General features: G+C 39.7%; 2 protein-coding genes across 10 annotated transcripts; one reads left to right on the top strand and one right to left on the bottom strand.

Moving 5' to 3' along the window:
- The first annotated feature begins 1,780 nt into the window (after positions 1-1,780).
- dnajc12 (DnaJ (Hsp40) homolog, subfamily C, member 12) lies at positions 1,781-4,582 on the top strand. 2 transcript variants are annotated; one of them, XM_057046633.1, is made up of 5 exons: positions 1,781-1,878; positions 3,022-3,100; positions 3,288-3,427; positions 3,520-3,664; positions 4,132-4,582. In XM_057046633.1, the coding sequence occupies exons 1-5, from the start codon at positions 1,858-1,860 to the stop codon at positions 4,212-4,214; spliced, it is 468 nt and encodes a 155-aa protein (XP_056902613.1). In that variant the 5' UTR covers positions 1,781-1,857; the 3' UTR covers positions 4,215-4,582. The 2 variants fall into 2 exon arrangements, with proteins under 2 accessions (XP_056902613.1, XP_056902612.1); XM_057046632.1 differs by lacking the exon at positions 1,781-1,878 and adding an exon at positions 1,989-2,584.
- Positions 4,583-8,814: 4,232 nt separating this feature from the next.
- Positions 8,815-17,448, bottom strand: LOC130533331 (uncharacterized). 8 transcript variants are annotated; one of them, XR_008952542.1, is made up of 12 exons: positions 17,382-17,448; positions 15,747-15,818; positions 13,808-13,883; positions 13,610-13,706; positions 12,616-12,706; positions 12,345-12,471; positions 12,117-12,234; positions 11,206-12,032; positions 10,978-11,118; positions 10,738-10,872; positions 9,648-9,781; positions 8,815-9,318 (listed from the first exon to the last, which is right to left on the bottom strand). XR_008952542.1 is itself a non-coding variant. In XM_057046628.1 (9 exons), exons 2-8 carry the CDS (start codon positions 12,392-12,394, stop codon positions 10,779-10,781), a joined length of 645 nt encoding a protein of 214 aa, XP_056902608.1. In that variant the 5' UTR covers positions 12,395-12,471; positions 12,616-13,601; the 3' UTR covers positions 9,410-9,781; positions 10,738-10,778. The 8 variants fall into 8 exon arrangements, 2 of the variants coding, with proteins under 2 accessions (XP_056902608.1, XP_056902609.1); XR_008952541.1 differs by lacking the exon at positions 17,382-17,448 and adding an exon at positions 14,630-14,766 and having other exon boundaries at positions 15,747-16,271; XR_008952543.1 differs by lacking the exon at positions 13,610-13,706.
- Positions 17,449-18,966: the final 1,518 nt, after the last annotated feature.

Genomic DNA, 18,966 nt, shown 5'->3' with positions numbered 1-18,966 from the left:
GTTGGGTGAGTAGTTATGATAGTTCTGATACTACACTGGAATGAGAGAAGGTTTATGCACGCATAGAAGTTGTTCCAGATGCATTTTTGGTCAATAAATGAGGCAGTTCAATTTTGTGATTCCAGGGTTCACCTCTGCAAGCCTTGATAGGGTTAATTACCAAAGTAGGGGTGGATTTGCTACTGTAATAAAAGTCTGAGGATATGGAGTGTGTTATAGCTGACGTTTGCAGCCTAAGGCAGGTGGAATACATGGGAAGTAAATATGGAGATTTCACACGTTTTGCAGCAATCACACAGACTCTAATGGGACAATATTAGAGGAACTGTTGGGAAAGAGCTCTCTTGAACTGGGGCTTCAATCTCTGTTTCTCGGCCCCACCCCCTACAGACTGAGCTACCACCACCCCTAAAAGTTCTATTGTCTGACTGATAGACAAGGTACCAGATCAGACTGTGGATAGGTGAAAAGTCTATTCAACAAAAGTTGGAGGGCTATTTGCCCTTTAGCAAACCAGGTCTGATCCTGCTAAACCTGGCAATTATAGATTAATAGATCTAATTGGCTATTTATGCAAATGGGGAGAATTTGATAGTTAATAGGTTATCGAACACACTGGAACACAGGTCTGTTAGATGGTATCTGATGTGGATGCTCGAATCAGAGTTACTGAGGCAGAGAAGGCACATTGAGTATTTTTACTCCATTGGGAAACTTCAAACTTGATAAAGGGTTTGAAGGAAGAATATGAATGCAAAAAAATGAAAATTGTAACTGATTGAGTAAAAGTTGGAGAAGTTGTATTGGAGGACTTTGACATAATAGATGGCATTCTTCATGGGAAGCCTGTGTTATTTCATGATTGTTGATGTTTTTCTGAATTAGATGTGTGCGTTAAAGCAGCACTTTATGCAGATGATGGGGCAGTATAGATGCATGAATAAATATTTATCTGTTCGGACATGTGGAAAGGGCTGTAAAAAAGTGGAGCAGTGGTCATATTAATTTATGGACATGTTGGCAAGCAAATTTAGCTACATGATATTTACAAATAAAGGGAAAATTGAAGCAAAGTTAACATTGTATGTCCAGCCAATGGAGATAATGACTGTAACATACAAGGCATGTCAAATCAAATCAAATCAATCTTTATTTATATCGTTTCAAAGTGCTTTCCAGAATCCCAGGGCCTAACCCCAGACAAGCAACAGTGGCAAGGAAAAACTGGAAGAAACCTTGAGCAGGACCAGGCTCACGTAGGGGGACCCTCCTGCTGATGGCCGGCTGGGTAGAGAGAGGAGAGGAGAGGAGAGGAGAGGAGAGGAGAGGAGAGCTGTAACACCACACACCATTAGAAACCTCATAAAAAAAACTCATACAAGTAAGACTCAGATTTGTATGCATAAAAAGCACTATATATCCAATATATTAAAGGTGAGCATTGATAGATGTGAGATTTGTTGGGTGAAAGAGAAGATTGACCATACACTGACACAATGTGATGGACATGCAGCTGAAAGAGAAAGGTTACATTATAAAGTCTGCCAAGTGAAAGAGAATGGAGTCTGGTGGGGATAAGGGAGAGCGTGTGTCTGCAAGAAGGAATGATTTAAATATTTAAGAAATTCGGGGTAGTTGCGGAGAATTAGAAATAGTTAAATTATTTGATGTTACACGGTCGGGTACGGTACAGTAGGTGGCGGATTGCAGAAAGCTGGTTCGGATCAGCTCGATAACACAGAGAAGAGAAAGAAGCAGCAGCAGCAGAAGAAGAAGAAGAAGCAGCAGCTGAAGAAGAAGCAACAGAAGAAGAAGAAGACCCGCCCCTAGTTTACAATTCATTCATTGGAATGAGGAATGATTAATTTATGGACGAAGGTTTGTTATGGAGGAAGAATTGCATAGTTCGATCCATAGGTCTGAAAGGGTGTGATTCGAAGGGTCTCCAAATCCGTAGCTGGACCTAGTTACTCTCCCAACCCCTCCATAGACCGGTGACGTAGAGGCATTAACGTCATGTTGCATTCATGACTATCGAAATAAATTTTGACAGGCGTGACACTATATTACATCTTACCTACACATAATAAATAAAATATTCAGACCATCAGGGAATATAGATTAGGTTGTACTACGCATATACATTTTATTTACGATTCCATTAGTGTGATATCCTTCAATTTTATTTTTATTTGGCTGCATTTGCTACGTAGGATCCTTGGACTCCAGGCTTCAATGGAGCGTTTAGATTGAAACGTGAACGCAACACACGTCATGTGTTTAAAAGGACCGCTGACTTTCCGCAACAGTGAGGAGTGAATTTTCTCCAGGATTAGTTTTTTTTATATATAAAAGCCTTCTGAAAATTTCCAGATAGATTATAGTAAGCATTTAACTAAGCGGTGACATTTAAGCTGCAGCAACGAGGGATCGCCATCAACAAACGGTGATCGCGTGTAGCACATATTCAAGTTGCTTCGTCACAAGAAACCAGATAATCGATTTTATGGAGGCTGTATTGAACTGCAAACCAGAGGATCTAGTGGATTACTACGGGATTTTAGGATGTGACGAGCTGTCCTCAGTAAGTTCTGTCCACTTCATCAAGTATTTTGCTGCGTGACTTCAGGTTCGGATGGTTATTTCAGTTCACTCCGTGCGAGGAGAAAAAACCTGTTGAATTGTGCAAAAATAAACGGTTCTTCATGGTCTGTTAATAGTGATGCAGTGGCTCTTAGCAATTATCTTTAGCTTTATATTCAAGAACTTCGTAATGGCAACAGACTGAAGCCATTAAATTGCACTTGGACTGGTTGTGATAAGATTAATTTCTCTGGTCAATACAAATGTCACAATACAAAAATATCTATATCACCCCTTATATACTGTGCATCTGATATTCCAGTATATAATATAATAATTATATTTCAGTTTTTTGTGGTTATCATCAGTGATTTGAGAATATTGTAATAGCGTTGTCATAAATAAAAACAGGATCACTCTAATTTTTTTGTTCTGCAGACTGAACAGATTCTCAATGAGTACAAGATCCGAGCCCTGGCATGTCACCCAGACAAACACTTAGACAACCCAACAGCAGGTAAATACACTGCCCAACCAGGAAAAGGCCATATCTCACAAAATGGTACTGTTGAATGTTGAACTTTCTGTTTAAGTTATCAGTTTTAATCCAGTTTTCTAAAGTGGAGCCTGTTTTTGCATATTATGTAAGCAAGCACACTCCATCTCAAGCTATAATGATTACAGTTTAATTTTTGCATCTTTAGTGGCAGATTTCCAAAAGCTGCAGGAAGCCAAAGACATTTTGTGCAATGAAGCCAAAAGAAAAAACTATGACCTTTGGAAAAGAAGTGGAGTTACTATTCCATTCCATGACTGGCAAGCTCTGAATGATTCTGTTAAAACTGTATGTAATGTCTTTATTTGTAGGCATATTTCTAATCAGAGGCGATGTTTTGAAATTAAAATCCATATACTGTATTGGTCATCTGTTTGTAGTCAATGCACTGGGCTGTAAGAGTTAAGAAGGAACCCATGCTGGAGGCTTCAAAGGTAGAACCAGCAGCCACATCACAAGCAGACCATCTTAATGCTGGGCAAGAAGCACCAAAAGTCAGTTCACATGAGGCTGCATCTCCTTCAAGTAAGCCAGATTCAAATGGTTAGGAGTTATAGAAATTTTATTGTTTTAAGTGCTTAAATATAAAATATAGGAAATAATCTATATAGACAGTATACAACCTATTTTTCTGAAAGAAAATGTTGCCAAATGTCACCCATTTGGTCTTTAACTATGGTTAGCTTTAGTCATTGTCATATTATTTATTCTGTTTCTATACTTTGTATAGGTTGCTACTACAATTCAATTTCCCCACGGGGATGAATAAAGTACATCTTAATCTTAATCTTAATTATAAAAGTCAAGTTTTTGTTTAATTGCACTGTTTTTTGTTTGCTGTCTTAAGTTAATTTCAGTTGAACAAACACATACGTGTGCACCAGAATAGCATATATTTATTTAGTTTAAAAAATAATCTTCTTAAATAAACATTGGCTCATAATTGTAAGCTGTTGCAGTGAAACTCACAGTTATGACTGTTTTGCCTGTAGGTGATTATTGCCACCGTCGCTTCCGTTGGGCTTCTGAATCACCATCCACTCTGCTGCAAAGGTTCAGAAATTATGAAATATAGAGTTAAATTAAAATATGTATTTTATTGTGTGTCCACTGTTATGCTATTGCCCTTGGTCAGGTCCTCAATATATGTGGTTTCTGTTTGAGTGAATGCCACCTTGTTGTTGCATTGTTACTGTATGTCGATTATGTGAACTATTTTAAATGTCTTCTAAGCATTAGATAACCTGTCAAACAAGGTTCAGTAGCATAAAAAGTGTTTTGTTTTTAGATAAGACAAGCTAATTCTTTATTTGACAGACAAGTCACTTCATAATATGGTTTCTGTGCAATTGTCTGGTGTTGTTCTTCAATGCCTTCATGTGGCGCTTTATTTAATGTTTATTTTTTAGATGTCTTAGTGGAGAAATAAAGTATTTAAATGTGTGTGTTTTTTTAACTTGTGTTTACTTAGGTTATATAGCCCAACAAAATTACTCAGGCAAAAGACACCTCTGGAAAGAACAAGCTGACTTTGTGTTCCATGTTATAAACAAATGCCAGTGGGTGAATTGCAGCTTTGATACTATTGATGCCGTTTCTTAAAAAGACAAAATACTGTGCAATAACGTGTGCCTCAATCTTCATCTACAAGTAAAATCAGATAAAGATATAGCTGCATAAGAGTAAAGATAATTGTGGAATTGAATCTGCAGATCGAACCTCTGGGCTATAATGACATCTTTAGCAGTGGAGTGAGACTTTATCATTGCAAGATGTTGGTAGCCATTTCCATGACGTCACAATCAACAAGGGTAAAAGGCCCATGAGCTCCTGATGGGGCGCGGTGGTGCGCGCCTGTACTCCAACGCTACCGGGAGGCTGGAGGACCATTTGAGCTCAGGAGCTCTGAGCTGCAGCGACTATCGGGTGTCCGTACTAAGTTCGGAATAGATGTGGTGCTCCTGGGGGAGCCCGGGGCCACCAGATCGTCTCAGGAGGGGTGCATCGACCCAGGTCGGCAACGGAGCAGGTCAAAGCCCTCATGCCGCTCAGTAGTGAAATCGCGCCTGTGAATAGACGCCGTAGTTCTGCCTGAGCAACGCAACATGACCCAGTCTTTTATTCTGATCAATCTCTTTATGTATGACAACAGCTTCATGAATCATTCTTTTGTTGCATAGACAGCTACTGAAGGAATATAGGGGGTTCAATTTGTCTCGTTTATACATTTAAATGCTAAGAGGGGATCGTACAAACATCCCTTGATTTAAACGTGTTATTTTTCAATTCACAATAATAAATCTCTTTGATATTCTTCTCTTCAAGAAAAAAAAAAGTAATTGTGTATTCGTGTTTTTTGGGGTTTTTCGTAACTTGAGTGTTTGTTTTTACAAATAGATTTATATTTGCAAATATATGAAGACAATATTCTTTATCTATTATTGAGTCAAATAGATCAGATTTCCTTTCAAATCTATCCTCTTGCTTTGCAAGTTGCAAAAGTTTGATGGCCAGGGTCAAAGCTAACGGTTGAGAGAAGTGTTTCTACTGGTGGCTCTGAACGGCCTAAAATGCTTAAATTTTATTTAATTCATTTAAAAAAAATCTTACATTGCTTTATGTTTTATTTATTTGAGGAGGTTAAAATTGGTAAGAGGTAAAACTGGAAGTATTTTATGTGATAACAGACAATCTCTTTTGACTCTAGTTGAGGCAGATACAGCTCACGACTTCACAATGGGCGGAAAGACCAAACTCTTTAAAAAAAAAAAAAAATTCCGGACTATAAGTCGCACTTTTTTTCATAGTTTGTCAGGGGGTGCGACTTGTACTCCGGAGCGACCTATAAATAAATACATTATTACAGAATTTCACATGTTTGTTATTTTCACACTGACAACCACAAGAGGGGGCTCTTAGCGTGTGTACCTGAGGAACGAGTTCCTTTAGCGACGCAGAAGAAGAAGCGGTGCTTCGTCTATGGAGTTAGACTTCATTGTTTGCCAAACAATGGGCCAGATTCACCAATATGTTCTTAAGAATCTTCTTAGATTCTTTCTTAAGTTGTTCTTAAGAAGTTTCTTAAGAAAACCCTACGTCAGATTCATCAACGCGTTCGTAAGCCCCAGAATTGTTCGCAGCTGTGTTCTTAGATTGATGAATGCCATCTGTTCGTAAGTTGAAAGCAGGTGAGTCTAATTAACATACGATTAGCATAGGTCACCGCCCACTAATGCCCATAAAAGGAACTGCAGCAGGACCCTGTAGACAGAGCAAAAAGCAGCCAAATGCCCAAAGCGAAATGCCCAAAGCGAAATGCCCAAAGCTTGCCTCTCCACGCCTGATTTCTGACGCCGTGTTGAACAATCAAGAAAGGATGGCTAACACGCTTGATAAAATTGTCTCAACCCTGATGACTATAGCCAACACGCTTAAAGAAGTCAACGAGAATGTAAAAAAAAGAAGAATGTAAAAAAAAATAAACGTGTAAAAGCTGTGCTCGGATTGTGACAATAATGCATTTTATTCACAAACGGGCAATTAATCGCGCTCGAACGTGAACCGCGTGCCTGCAGTCTGGCCCCATCATTGCGTCAGGACGCACATCCTCACGGGGTTGTGGCTCTGTGTCCAAACACATCCAGCGCCCCTTTAACATGCCGATGGTGCGTTCAATGGTGGAGCGACTGCGCGCATGCATCTGATTGAATAAAACTCCTGTGGAGTCTGAGGGTTGGTCAGTGGTGTCAACAACCAGGGCATATCCTCGATCCCCTAATAAAATAAATCAAGATAAAATCAAATAAAAAGACAGTTTTGGCATGGTTTCCAATTTGGTTGATTAATGTTAAGTCATTGGCACATTTACGTAATTTTAAAATTCTCCGTAAATCACCCAAAATAGGAAATAAATAAATATGACAGAATTATCATTGTAATATTGAATTTTATTGAACTGCACAAGAGAAGAAAACACAACCAGGCCAACATGTCACCAATGAAATGTGCGTAAGAGAACTCCTGAGTGTTCGTAGGATTTGTTCTTACCTACGAATAAATCCAGGATAAGAAGAATTGGTGAATGCCACAATCTTCGTAAAATGTTCGTAAATGGGACTTAAGAACAAATTTGTTCGTAAGAACGGTTCGTGAATCTGGCCCAATGTTGGTAAACTTGCTCGGATGTTCTTTATGCTATAGTTATCTGAATAACTGTTATTATGTTGCGTTAACAAAGCAGACACGTACTCAGTTCGTTGTAGGTCATGTAGCTGAATTTGTTGTGTTAGCATACCGTAACCCTATTGGTAATCCATGCTAATGGATTGCTAATTGCCTCAAGATGAAATGTATGTTCTTGGTCTTGGATTTTATCGAATAAATTTCCCCCCCAAATGTGACTTATAGTCCAGTGCGACTTATATATCTATTTTTCTTCTTTATTATGCATTTTTTGGCTAGTGCGACTTAAACTCCAGAGCGACATATAGTCCAGAAAATACAGTACTCAATTGCAAACTAAAGAAACAACCCTTGAAAGTATAGGCTTTGTTTTCATTGTTCTCAGGCTCTTATGTCTGGTGAAGAGAAGTTTGAGTCCTGGTGAGCTCCTGTGTTTTTGATGATAATGATGATGATAATGATGATGATGAGCGGTCTCGTTCGACACTCTCACTATCATTCTTGAAAGTCATCTATAAACAAGGCAGCTTTAAAACAGCTCCAAATCTGGATGAAAATGGATTTTATGGCATATTCACATATGACCGCTTGTGTTTTGTTAGGAGTTTAAAGCCACCATGTCAGAGGTCAAAGACCTGTGGATGACGAAAAGTAGTCAGAGCGACTTTCTTCAAGTTTGGAAGAAAAGCCAGATATTTTATTGCAACAACAATATTTAGTATATGAAAGATGTGAAAAGTTCCCAACAGAAGCAAAATATATGAGACAGAAGATGTTGAGTGTGTAAAGAGAGAGCCTTTGTGGCCAGTATGGGGGTTGAACCCCTTGTGTTCCATGTCTGTTCCGTGGCTGCTTCCTGGTTCACTCCCATCGTGCAGTTAACACACCTGCAACTCATTTCCAGATAATCATCTACACCTGCCTCCAGTCTTTTAAAATTGGAGGGTGTATGGTGCTGTGGTGAATTTCTTCTGATGGTAACTGAGCTGTGTTGCTGAGGAAGGAATCTTCACAGACATTGATTTGGTTTGAAGAGATGTTTATTGGAGAGTCCTAAAGTCAGGCATCAATCAGACACTGCAGTTTGTCTGAGGGAGGTTTTGTGGTCCTGATGGTGAAGATCTCCAGACTTATTCCAGTATCACTCTTTTATACCGCCGAGTAAACACATCCTTCTCTGATGACTTCATAACATAGTCTAACCGACCAAATTATATAGAATCCAATTATTACTGAAAAGGAGGAAGGCATCCATCATAAGCCTCTGAAACATGAAAGTCTCAGGAGACATGAAACATCTGTGAGATAATGCTAGATTGTCTGGCAAGCAAGTTGAGGCCTTGCAGGTTTCTACGGCCATCACAGAATGGATACATAGGAGAACAGCAAGCTGAACTCCCACAGAGCTGCAGAGAACAGATACATAGTTTCAGTTACTACAGTACACTCACCACCCCACCATCCTCCCCTGCGCTGGCGGATGGATTGGTGCTGTTCTCTGATTGTGTCTGTTTTAAACTTTTGTATTAAATCAATCAGACCAGAAAGAAAAACATGGATTTGGCTTCTCTTATGGTGTAGTCACCTGATTTTGAGGATTCCTAACGTTGGCATTTATTGGGAGAGATGCCCATTTCTGCTTTGTACCACAGCTCGACAGTCAATGTTGCACAATTTGTTCGTATATTGAGCAGAGAAACTTTGTTGACAATACCTTTGTGTTTCATGCCAAGATTCTATCATCCATCTTGGCTTTGATGTCTTCATATATGTCTTTCAAAATGGCTTTGGTGTTTCTTTAATGATCTGACTCCGAACAAAGTCTTTATACTTTGATCTCACCCATTGTGTCTTCGTTGTCATCTGTGGTTTACTGCTGGTCATCAATCAAAAAGGAACAGCTCCACACTAAGTTCAACAGCTGATGGTAAGATCGAAGTTAGCCTGACCACTGACTGGTATTTGACCAAGGCGTAACTGATGTGCTTGATTACCACCTGCAGACAAGAATTATGTGTCAACGAGAGTAGTGACGATTATATGTGTGTTTGGTGTGATTCAATTAAAAAAAATTAAAAAATTACTGGAAATAAATAATCTTTTCTATAACTACAACACACCCTTCCAAAACCTCCTTCTCCCAGCTCTGAAACTTCTATGTAGTTTTTTCCATATTCTTCTGCAAACACAGATTTACTGCAGCTGTAGTGCACACAAACACATACACACACACACACTCCAGTGTAATGTGAAGTGGGTGGATTTCTTCTGCATTCTGTTTTATTAATGCCATAGAATGATGGGGGCACGTGAGTTTGTGCTGTACTTGAAAAGCAGAGCTTTTGGGTGCGAACACCACTGTTGACTCCGTTTGTTGAGCTCCTTCACAAAAGGCATGAGGGTCAGGAGGCTCTGGAGAACAGAGTTAATTTAGACAGGTTCTGGGACAGGTTGGGGAGCCTGAAACACAAGAAAAACAGAGCAAAACATTGATGATGATGATATGCTAAAATCTTTACCCATAACAAGCCAGTTCATCAGGCATAAGGGTTCTCCCACTTTCGAATCTGCTTCTGGAGACCACATACAGTAGTTTAAGGCCTTCAGTAAGCTATCCTTTGGGGCACTGGCCTGTGACATCACAGCCTGTGTCAGATTTGAGTGTCTGTTAAGGTTAAATGTAAAAAAATAACAAAAACGTGATGATAGTCCTTTATGTCACAGCTGCGGGCGATCATGCCCGTGAGTCGCTTTGCCCCGCACACCTGTTGTGTATCTGGACACTAATGAGCCTCTCTTCTTAATCCCCAGAGACACAGCTGCTCCCGGCCAGATCGTTATTCGTGTTCCGATGACTTTCCAGCGTATTCCTGTTTGCCTGCCCGGTTCCGACCTTGCCTGTTCCTGACCATTCTGTTTTGCCTGCTCCCCGGTAAACCCTGTCTGCCTTCTGGCCGATCTCGACCTTGCCTGTCCCCGACTATTCTATTCTGCTCGCTCCCCGGTGAATCCTGTCTTGTCTGTTTCTGACAATAAAGCGGTGTTCAGCCAAACTCCTGTGTCGCATTTGGGTTCTCATCTGGTCCCTGACACCTTTATAACAGTGTAATAGTCAGAATTTTGCTGATTCTTACAGCCAGGATGTCTGAAATCCTTTTTCTTAATGAGGATGAGTTCTCTTCTTCCTCATCACTGGAAACTTGTTGCACTCTGTTGTAAAAACAGTGGTAATTACAGCACACTAATGTCCATATTTCTATTGTGCTTTCCTCTACAAGTTGCTCAGCTGCTGCTTCTGCCTAAATGTATGTTACAACTAAACTGTTTAGATGTGAAGAAAGCTTTTCTGAATCTTCCTCATCCTTGTTCTCAAAGGCAAGGCAAAGTAAAATCAGCTCAATCTATTAAAAATGTACCTGGTGACCTGCGACACCTAAAGGTGAGCCTGGCCGGCCGACTATTGCCAAGGGCTCTTCAGCCTGCTCCTCCTGTAGGGTGTTACTGACACACAAAGAGTATATCTCTGGGTCTTCTTCTGTGGACCCCAAGCTCTGTTAAGAATAAAGCAACATCAGCTCAATCTAGTAAAACAGCCACCATTAGAGGAAAAATAACAAAGCAAAGCATTGATGATGATGATATGCTAAAATCTTTACCCATAACAGGCCAGTTCATCAGGCATAAGGGTTCTCCCACTTTCGAATCTGCTTCTAGAGACCACATACTTTACAGCCTTCAGTAAGCTATCCTTTGGGGCAGTGGGCTGTGACGTCACAGCCTGTGTCAGATTTGAGTGTCTGTTTAGGTTAAATGTAAAAAAAACAAAAAACCTGATGGATAGTCCTTTATAACAGTGTAACAGTCAGAATTTTGCTGATTCTTACAGCCAGGATGTCTGAAATCCTTTTGCTTCATGAAGATGGGTTCTCTTCTTCCTCATCACTGGAACTTGTTGCACCTGTTGTAAAAATAGCAGTAAAGTGGTCATTACAGCACACTAATGTCCATATTTCCATTGCGCTTTCCTCTACAAGTTGCTCAGCTGCAGCTTCTGCAGCTACTAAGGATCTTATAAATAAACCACTTTGCTGTGAAGAAAGTGTTTCTGAGTCTTCCTCATCCTTGTTCTCCAGGCTCTGTTAGTTAAAGGCAAAGCAAAATCAGCTCAATCTAGTAAAACAGCCACCATTAGAGGAAAAATAACCCACTGGTATAAATATGATGTATAGTCCTTATAACAATGTAACAGTAAAGATGTGCTTGATTCTTACAATTGGGACGTCTGAAACACTTTTATTTGATGTGGACGAGTTATCCTCTTCCTCCTTTCTAGTACATGTTGTGCTCTGTTGGAAATAGGGAAAAAAGTGGTAATTACAACAAACTAATGTCCATACAAGCCTAGAGCGCCCTCTTGTGGTTGTCAGTGTGAAAATAACGAACATGTGAAATTCTGTAGTAATTTATTTATTTCACATATTTCACATACAAACTATGAAAAAAAGTGCAACTGATAATCTGGAAAATACGGTAGTTAAAGGCAAAGCAAATTCAGCTCAGTATTGTAAAAACAAAGTAAAAAATACAACAATGTTAAGTTTAGAAGGAGCATTTTTACAGCTTGTTCGACATCACTGCTGGATGTGGAGGAACAGGGGCTGTCTACCAGACACGTGTCCATTTCTCTGTCCCCTGCAGGACACTTTGGGCTCTGTTTGTTGGAAGAAGAGACAGGGTCAATGTGAAACATCAGGAACCGGTGTTATTTTTTCTCTATCAAAAGAGAAAAATGTACCTGGTGACCTGCGACAGCCAAAGTTGAGCCTGGCTGATGGACTCTTGCCGAGGGCTCTTTAGCCTGCTTCTCTGTGCCGTCACTCCAACTGATGATGGTGTGAAAAATAATGCAAAACCTAAGAAAACAGAAGATCTGCATGGTGAAGAACCCTTCTCCATTTGTCACGTGAATGTCTCAGTCACAAATCAGGGCAATAAATTCAACTTTAAAGAACTTTGGTCGTACCGCGTTGGTTGGTCCAAAGGTGCATCGTCTGCTTCGTCTGTGTCGTCCATGACAGAAAGCACTGGAGAGCCTTCTTCAGAAACCTGGACTTTTTTGTCTTGGATTTGGCTGCATTCTTGGATACAAACTGTAAAAAGGGGTCAAACACATGCAAAGGTTATTGCAGGTCAGACCAACACTTAACAAAAAAAGTGTAAACAAAAGCTTGCCTTTGATTTTAATAGTGGTGAAATATAACTACACAACACTTTCTTTTAGCCATTCTTCTTACCTCTTTTTTGAGTTTATTGTTGAATCTTCCTGAACCTTTTTGTGTTTAGAAGAAATTGACTTTCTCCACCAGGGTGTTTTCTTTGGAGGATCTGGTGCAGCAAAGCAAGCAGGAGAAGTGATGACCAAACTTTGGCCTGAATTGTCCTTCAGATTTACAGTGGGGCCTCTATTTACGAACTTCTCTACATGCGGAATTTTCAGGTTACGAAATGTCTCAACGGGAAAATATTTCCTCTTGTTACGATAGAAATTTCAGGATATGAAAGGCAAAAATACGCTACTGCTGCTACTCGCAGCTCGCGGAGTTTAGCGAACGCAAACTTGCTTGTAGCTGCTCTGCCATTGGCTATCGCCTAGCATCTTCCTGTCATCCCATTGGCTAGGAGGGACATCAATATGTACAAGTTTGTGTGTATCCCAGCGTCGCCTTCGTTTAACTTTTATTTGTTATGGGTGTTCGTATGTTTGTCCATTAGATGGCGGTGTTACCACAAGTGTTAACGTTCGTTGCTAGTAATGACGGCTAATGTAAGATTAGCCTGTAATAAAGTTCATTTTGTTCCTGGAGAAGCCTTGCACTGAATTTCTACATTTATTGTGCGGTAATCTAATTGTAACATGTATTTGTTACATGTTTTGATGCATTTTTCTGATTTATAAAAAAAATTATGTCCGAATTTATGGGGGCTTGGAACAGATTAGGGCATTTACATGGAAAACGAATCTCTACTTACGTAATTTTCAGGTTACGAAACAACTTCCGGAACCAATTAATTTCGTAAGTAGAGGTCCCACTGTATTCTGTTATAGAATGGAATGCTGGCAAAACCATTTTACAGCCTAGGTTTAATTCTCTTTTGATAACTAGCAAGACATTAAGATAATCAAATGTGTATTATTATAATATAAAAAAAGAGGATTTAATTGTAAAGACTATAGCAAACACTAAAGTAGGGGCATAAACAACAATAAAATGAAGCAGCATTACAGACCTTGTATGTTTGCAGTGAAACAAAATGTTTCCATCAGTTTACTTGGTTTGTGAGAGACTGGTTAACTTTGCTGTTTTTGTCTCCCTGCATGTGTCACCTGCATGATGACACCTGATTTGAACCACATGTTGAAAAAGGAATGGAATGTGATCCTCGATGCTTGGTTGTTAATTACATGGAGAAGAAGAACACAGATACCTTGCACGTTCTGAAGACTTCAGATGAATCCTCCTTGAGGTAGTGTGTTGTAGACCGGACAGGGCTGCTGTTCAGGCTGCACAGATATCATTTTTGTGGAGAAATATTTGAGGAAAGAAATACAAAAAACAAACAAGTTCATCTTTATAGCTCATTTTGAAAACTGCTTTTCAGACAGACATTCCAACTGAAACTACTCAAATCTAAAGTTGACTTTAGTGATATATGCATATTTTTAAATATTTGTAAATTTTTACGCACTTGTGCTTCACAAAATAGTGCAATTCACTCTCCTTCAATTCAAAGTCGCTTGGGTGATTCTATTATCGGACAGTAAAATAGTGTCATCTGTGCTTGTTGAACTCAGATCTGACTCAATAATTCTAACTATTTTAATGGTTGCCTTAGATGGTAGGTCCTCAATGTTAACCAAATTGTAGAGTGCATTGTCAAATTCTGGGTCTTGAAACCGAAGGTGAAATTCATAGAACGATTCAATTTGTCCTTCGCCTGAACTATGAGGGCATTTACAGTTTCAGGACGGGAGGGCAAAATAAGCCTCTCGGTGTTCACATCATCAATGATGACCCTCAGTGTAAGAGAAATATGTAGACCTGAAGAGTATCAGTCGCCTCCATTTACATCGTGTTGGGGAAGCCTGAAACATATCGAAAGAGAAAAAAAACTGTACTCCTTGTCACTGTCCCCCTTTCCATTAGTTGCTAAACTATGCATATATCAATATAGCCACTGACTACATTGTTGTTTCTCATTTAAGAAGCACACAAAGCACATGCCCCTTTAAAACATGGCTCATATTACCTTTAACTACTTTCAAGAGTTCCCAGGGAGGTTACTACGAGTGTTCATAGAAGGGTCCAAAGAGTCTTTAGTCTCTGGTCACTGGGAGAAAACGGGGCTGAGACTGGCTGCTTGGTGTGGTCTTCTTAATTCAGACACTGCAATGGAATGGTTTAGTTGTCAGAATTAGCGTGCCAGACACTTTGTAGGCAGTCTGTGGCATTTGATCAGTTAGCTGACTCAGAGATTTCACAGAATGGCTCTTGCTTTTATGGTCTGTTAGCTCATAGGACCGCAAATGCTCAACGTACCAGGTCTCATAGTCTTTCAACAGAAAAAAAGATATCACTTCCAATAAGCAATATGTTTTTGATCTCTTTAAACTCAGGCAAAGCAGAATGTGTCCCACTGCATATGAACATGCCTATCACGAATGTTGTGTCTTCAATGGTTACCTGTTTTGTGCTATATACGCTGTTGTTGTCTGTGATGCCAGACACCACTGAATGTGTTTTAATAGGCAGTGAGTCAATAAAGACAAAGTCCACAATTGAAGTCTGTACTGTTGGCTTGAAAAACCTTTGTGATGACAGATAGAATGCCATCATGTTTTGGTGTCTTTCTGCCAGTGTTTTCAATACATCTTTGTAGTTGTGAGTATCACGAACTATCTTCTTGAAAACCTTGTGTTTCCCCTCAAATCTCATTGTCCAGAGATGCACCAGAGAACCAGTGCACTTGATGAGAAAAGGATAGTGTTTGATGTAATGATGCTTTGGTCGCAAATTTAAGTTGGGAAGGACTTCCTGAAGGAGTTGCCAGTGATCAAAAATCTTGCAGGCCATGTACTGAATGGTACTATCTGTGAAACTTTGAGAAACAGCAAGCTCAACTATATCTTTTAAGTCCATTAGGACCTCCCATATTTTGTCCCCTTCTGGTACTCTGGAGCCAATGAGAGCAGGGAGCAGTCTAAGAAGAGTGTGGTTCTCATGACCATTCCCACTAATTGTTACTCGACTTGCAAAATTTTGAGGAACTGGGTGAGGACGGTCAACTCTGTCAGAATGCTTGTAGGGAAACCATAGGATCGCTTTATTCAGCTCTTCCAACGTGAAATATTTTTTTAAAATCAAACCTTTCAAACAGTGTGCCAGCTCCACAGGAACCAGGCCTTCAAACAGGTCGTGCAGCACGTCAGGTGGAAATCCTGTGATGGATGAAAAAAGGAGAGCTGACCAGAAAGAACACAACTCTGCTTTACATCTTAATTCTCTTCTGTTTCATTTGTCTGTATTTTTCAAACCAGGCTATCGTGGAAATCTTTTGTCCTCATTTCAAAACCACTGGTTACTGCATCTCATTGCTGCAGAAATATGTAGACCTGAAGCTCTCACTGAAACCAGCTAACCAGCTTGGGCAGCGAGATTATCAGCCACTGCATAGTAAACTGTCACCCAATTTTTCAATGTACACACCCACTTCTTCAAGTGTTTTTAGATCACTCAAGAGGTGCAAAAACATTCTCATATCTAAAATATCGTACATCATTCGAGTTGCACAAAATGGCCATAGAATGGAGGACTGAGCGACACTTGACTGTTATGTTACCTAATGTCAAGTACACTTGCACATTGTGAATTTTTTTTCAATGATCCTAAAGGGTTTGCAATTTCAAAATCATCAACATAGAATTAATTATTATTGGATATTTAATCATCATCATCATCATCATTTATTTAATTATTGATAATTTCACATCCTCATCTGAAAGAAGCTGATTTTCCTGATAGTGGGAGCCATCACGAGATGAGAAATCCTGTCCAGGCTTATGCGATGTTGTTTCTTTAACTTTCTCAACTGCATCAGGTAGGTATTCTACAGGCTTAACATATGGAAACTTCTCCTCCAAAAAGGTTTTCTCCTCTTAGCTGTTGATAGTGGTCCTTCAGAGGTAACAGATTTATGTAAATTATTACTCTCTGAAACTGCCTGGTCAATTTCCCTTACAAGTGTGTCATTAAAAGTACAGTCATGGTTTTTCAATATCTTCATTACATTCTCTCTGACAACAGGTTCTGATAGGGAAAACAACTGATCAATATGATCAATCATTTCCTGTATTGCCCTACAACTGCTACATCATAGTCTAAAGCATTGAATGTGGAGTAACCATTTGTTTTAAACTTACAAGCCGTACATGGAGATGGAACCATTTCCTTCTTTCTTAAATGTTCCCTTAGATGACTGTACATTTCCCTCTCAACAAATGGCTGCTTAAATTCACAAACAGGGCAATGAAATGCCCGATCATGACTGTCACCACCTGCCACTCTTCGAGCTGAATGATTTCTGGACAAATGAACCTTCAGTGAATTAAGAGTTGTGAATGTGCACATGCAACTGTTATTAAAGCATGGTAAAGGTGAAACTGTGGGATACTGGCCATGGTAGATTCTGCAATGTCTCAAAAAACGTATTTTAAATGAACTGGAAAACTCACATAATTTACATTCCCACATCATAACGTCTATCTTCGTTTTAACCGCGAAGACTTAGCTTAACACTTTATCTGCCCACTGCCGAAGTAAACTATATTCTTTTTATTGACCAAATAAATTCACTTTTAAGATGTATAAAGTTAACACAGTACAGTCGAAAAGTGATGTAGAGCGCCAAATGGAGTCGACGTTTGCGCTAAATTAAGCTCGGAATACGTAGTATTCTCCAGGGACGATTGAAAACTAGCTAACTAGTAGTCGAGGAGACTTACACAGACGCAGCAGCGCTTTTCCTCGACCAATTTATGTGCATCTGATGAGGAAAATGGCGGTTATTTTTTGAACGTTGCCGCTTGAAACTCTGAAAACTGACGTAACTTCACTGAAGAGCTCAAATTAAACAGTCCGATAAACAAACAGGTCGGCAAAACAATCACGCAACATCAGCAATATAACAACATAAATTACCTCGTCAAGGCGGACAGACGCAGGCTGTGAAGTGTAAGCAAAAATATTCACATTTTCTTCGGTATAAGTAGCCAAAGTTGGTCGCGCCGTCAGGTATCCCAACATGCTTCGTGAACGACGCAGTCTTCCGCACGTCTTGCTTTAAAAGATTTGTTTATGCATTCTTTGCTTTATTTGATGTTGATATTAACACAACTTAAAGATAATTAGTTAGTGAAACGAAGCGGAATTACATCACCAGCACTTAAATTCTCTAAAATTAAAGTCTTCCTCATCCACTTTAAATGCACAAGTAGGCAAGTTATTACATCAACACTTCTTTTTTGAGTTAGACTGATTCGTGGGAATGAGTGACCATAACTTTTCTCAAAGTTTGAGTTATATTAACTTTTTTCTTTTATTAACACAACTGTTAGGTTTTACAGTGTGCCCTGTCAAATAAACGTGATGGATAGTCCTTTATAACTGTGTAACAGTCAGAATTTTGCTGATTCTTACAGCCAGGATGTGTGAAAGATTTTTGCTTAATGAAGATGGGTTCTCTTCTTCCTCATCACTGGAACTTGTTGCACCCTGTTGTAAAAATAGCAGTAAAGTGGTAATTACAGCACACTAATGTCCATATTTCCATTGTGCTTTCCTCTTACAGGTTGCTCAGCTGCAGCTTCTGCCTGCAAGATGGTTACAACTAAACCGCTTTGCTGTGAAGAAAGTGTTTCTGAGTCTTCCTCATCCTTGCTCTCCAGGCTCTGTTAGTTAAAGGCAAAGCAAAATCAACTCAATCTCATCAAACAAAGTCAAAAATACACCAATGTTAAGTTTAGAAGGAGCATTTTTACAGCTTGTTCGACATCACTGCTGGATGTGGAGGAACAGGGGCTGTCTACCGGACGCGTGTCCACTTCTCTGTCCCCTGCAGGACACTTTGGGCTCTGTTTGTTGGAAGAAGATAAAGGATCCATGTGAAACATCAGGAACCGGTGTTAATGTTTCTCTATCAAAAGAGAAAAATGTACCTGGTGACCTGCGACAGCCAAAGTTGAGCCTGGCTGATGGACTCTTGCTGAGGGCTCTTTAGCCTGCTTCTCTGTGCCGTCACTCCAACTGATGATGGTGTGAAAAATAATGCAAACCCCAAGAAAAGAGAAGTCACATGAATGTCTCAGTCACAAATCAGGGCAATACATTCAACTTTGAAGAACTTTGGTCGTACCGCGTTGGTTGGTCCAAAGGTGCATCGTCTACTTCGTCTGTGTCATCCATGAAAGAAAGCACTGGAGAGCCTTCTTCAGAAACTTGAAACTTGGACTTTTTTGTCTTGGATTTGGCTGCATTGCTAGCAGCACTATCAGGGAGCTGCATTCTTGGATACAAACTGTAAAAAGGGGT

The sequence above is a fragment of the Takifugu flavidus genome, chromosome 11 (genome assembly GCF_003711565.1).
Source record: "Takifugu flavidus isolate HTHZ2018 chromosome 11, ASM371156v2, whole genome shotgun sequence".
Classification (NCBI taxonomy): domain Eukaryota; kingdom Metazoa; phylum Chordata; class Actinopteri; order Tetraodontiformes; family Tetraodontidae; genus Takifugu; species Takifugu flavidus.
This window is presented reverse-complemented; position numbering and strand designations above follow the sequence as displayed.

What these genes read in the sequence shown, in the direction of transcription:
- dnajc12 (XM_057046632.1), top strand. Translation starts at nt 2,507, where the DNA reads ATGGAGGCTGTATTGAACTGCAAACCAGAGGATCTAGTGGATTACTAC. An exon ending in GATGTGACGAGCTGTCCTCA is followed by an intron (nt 2,585 to 3,021) that starts GTAAGTTCTGTC and finishes TTTGTTCTGCAG; the next exon opens with ACTGAACAGATTCTCAATGA. An exon ending in TGAGGCTGCATCTCCTTCAA is followed by an intron (nt 3,665 to 4,131) that starts GTAAGCCAGATT and finishes TTTTGCCTGTAG; the next exon opens with GTGATTATTGCCACCGTCGC.
- LOC130533331 (XM_057046628.1), bottom strand. Translation starts at nt 12,394, where the DNA reads ATGGACGACACAGACGAAGCAGACGATGCACCTTTGGACCAACCAACG. An exon ending in GCAGTGATGTCGAACAAGCT is followed by an intron (nt 11,668 to 11,939) that starts GTAAAAATGCTC and finishes TATTTCCAACAG; the next exon opens with AGCACAACATGTACTAGAAA. An exon ending in GATGAACTGGCCTGTTATGG is followed by an intron (nt 10,873 to 10,977) that starts GTAAAGATTTTA and finishes TATTCTTAACAG; the next exon opens with AGCTTGGGGTCCACAGAAGA.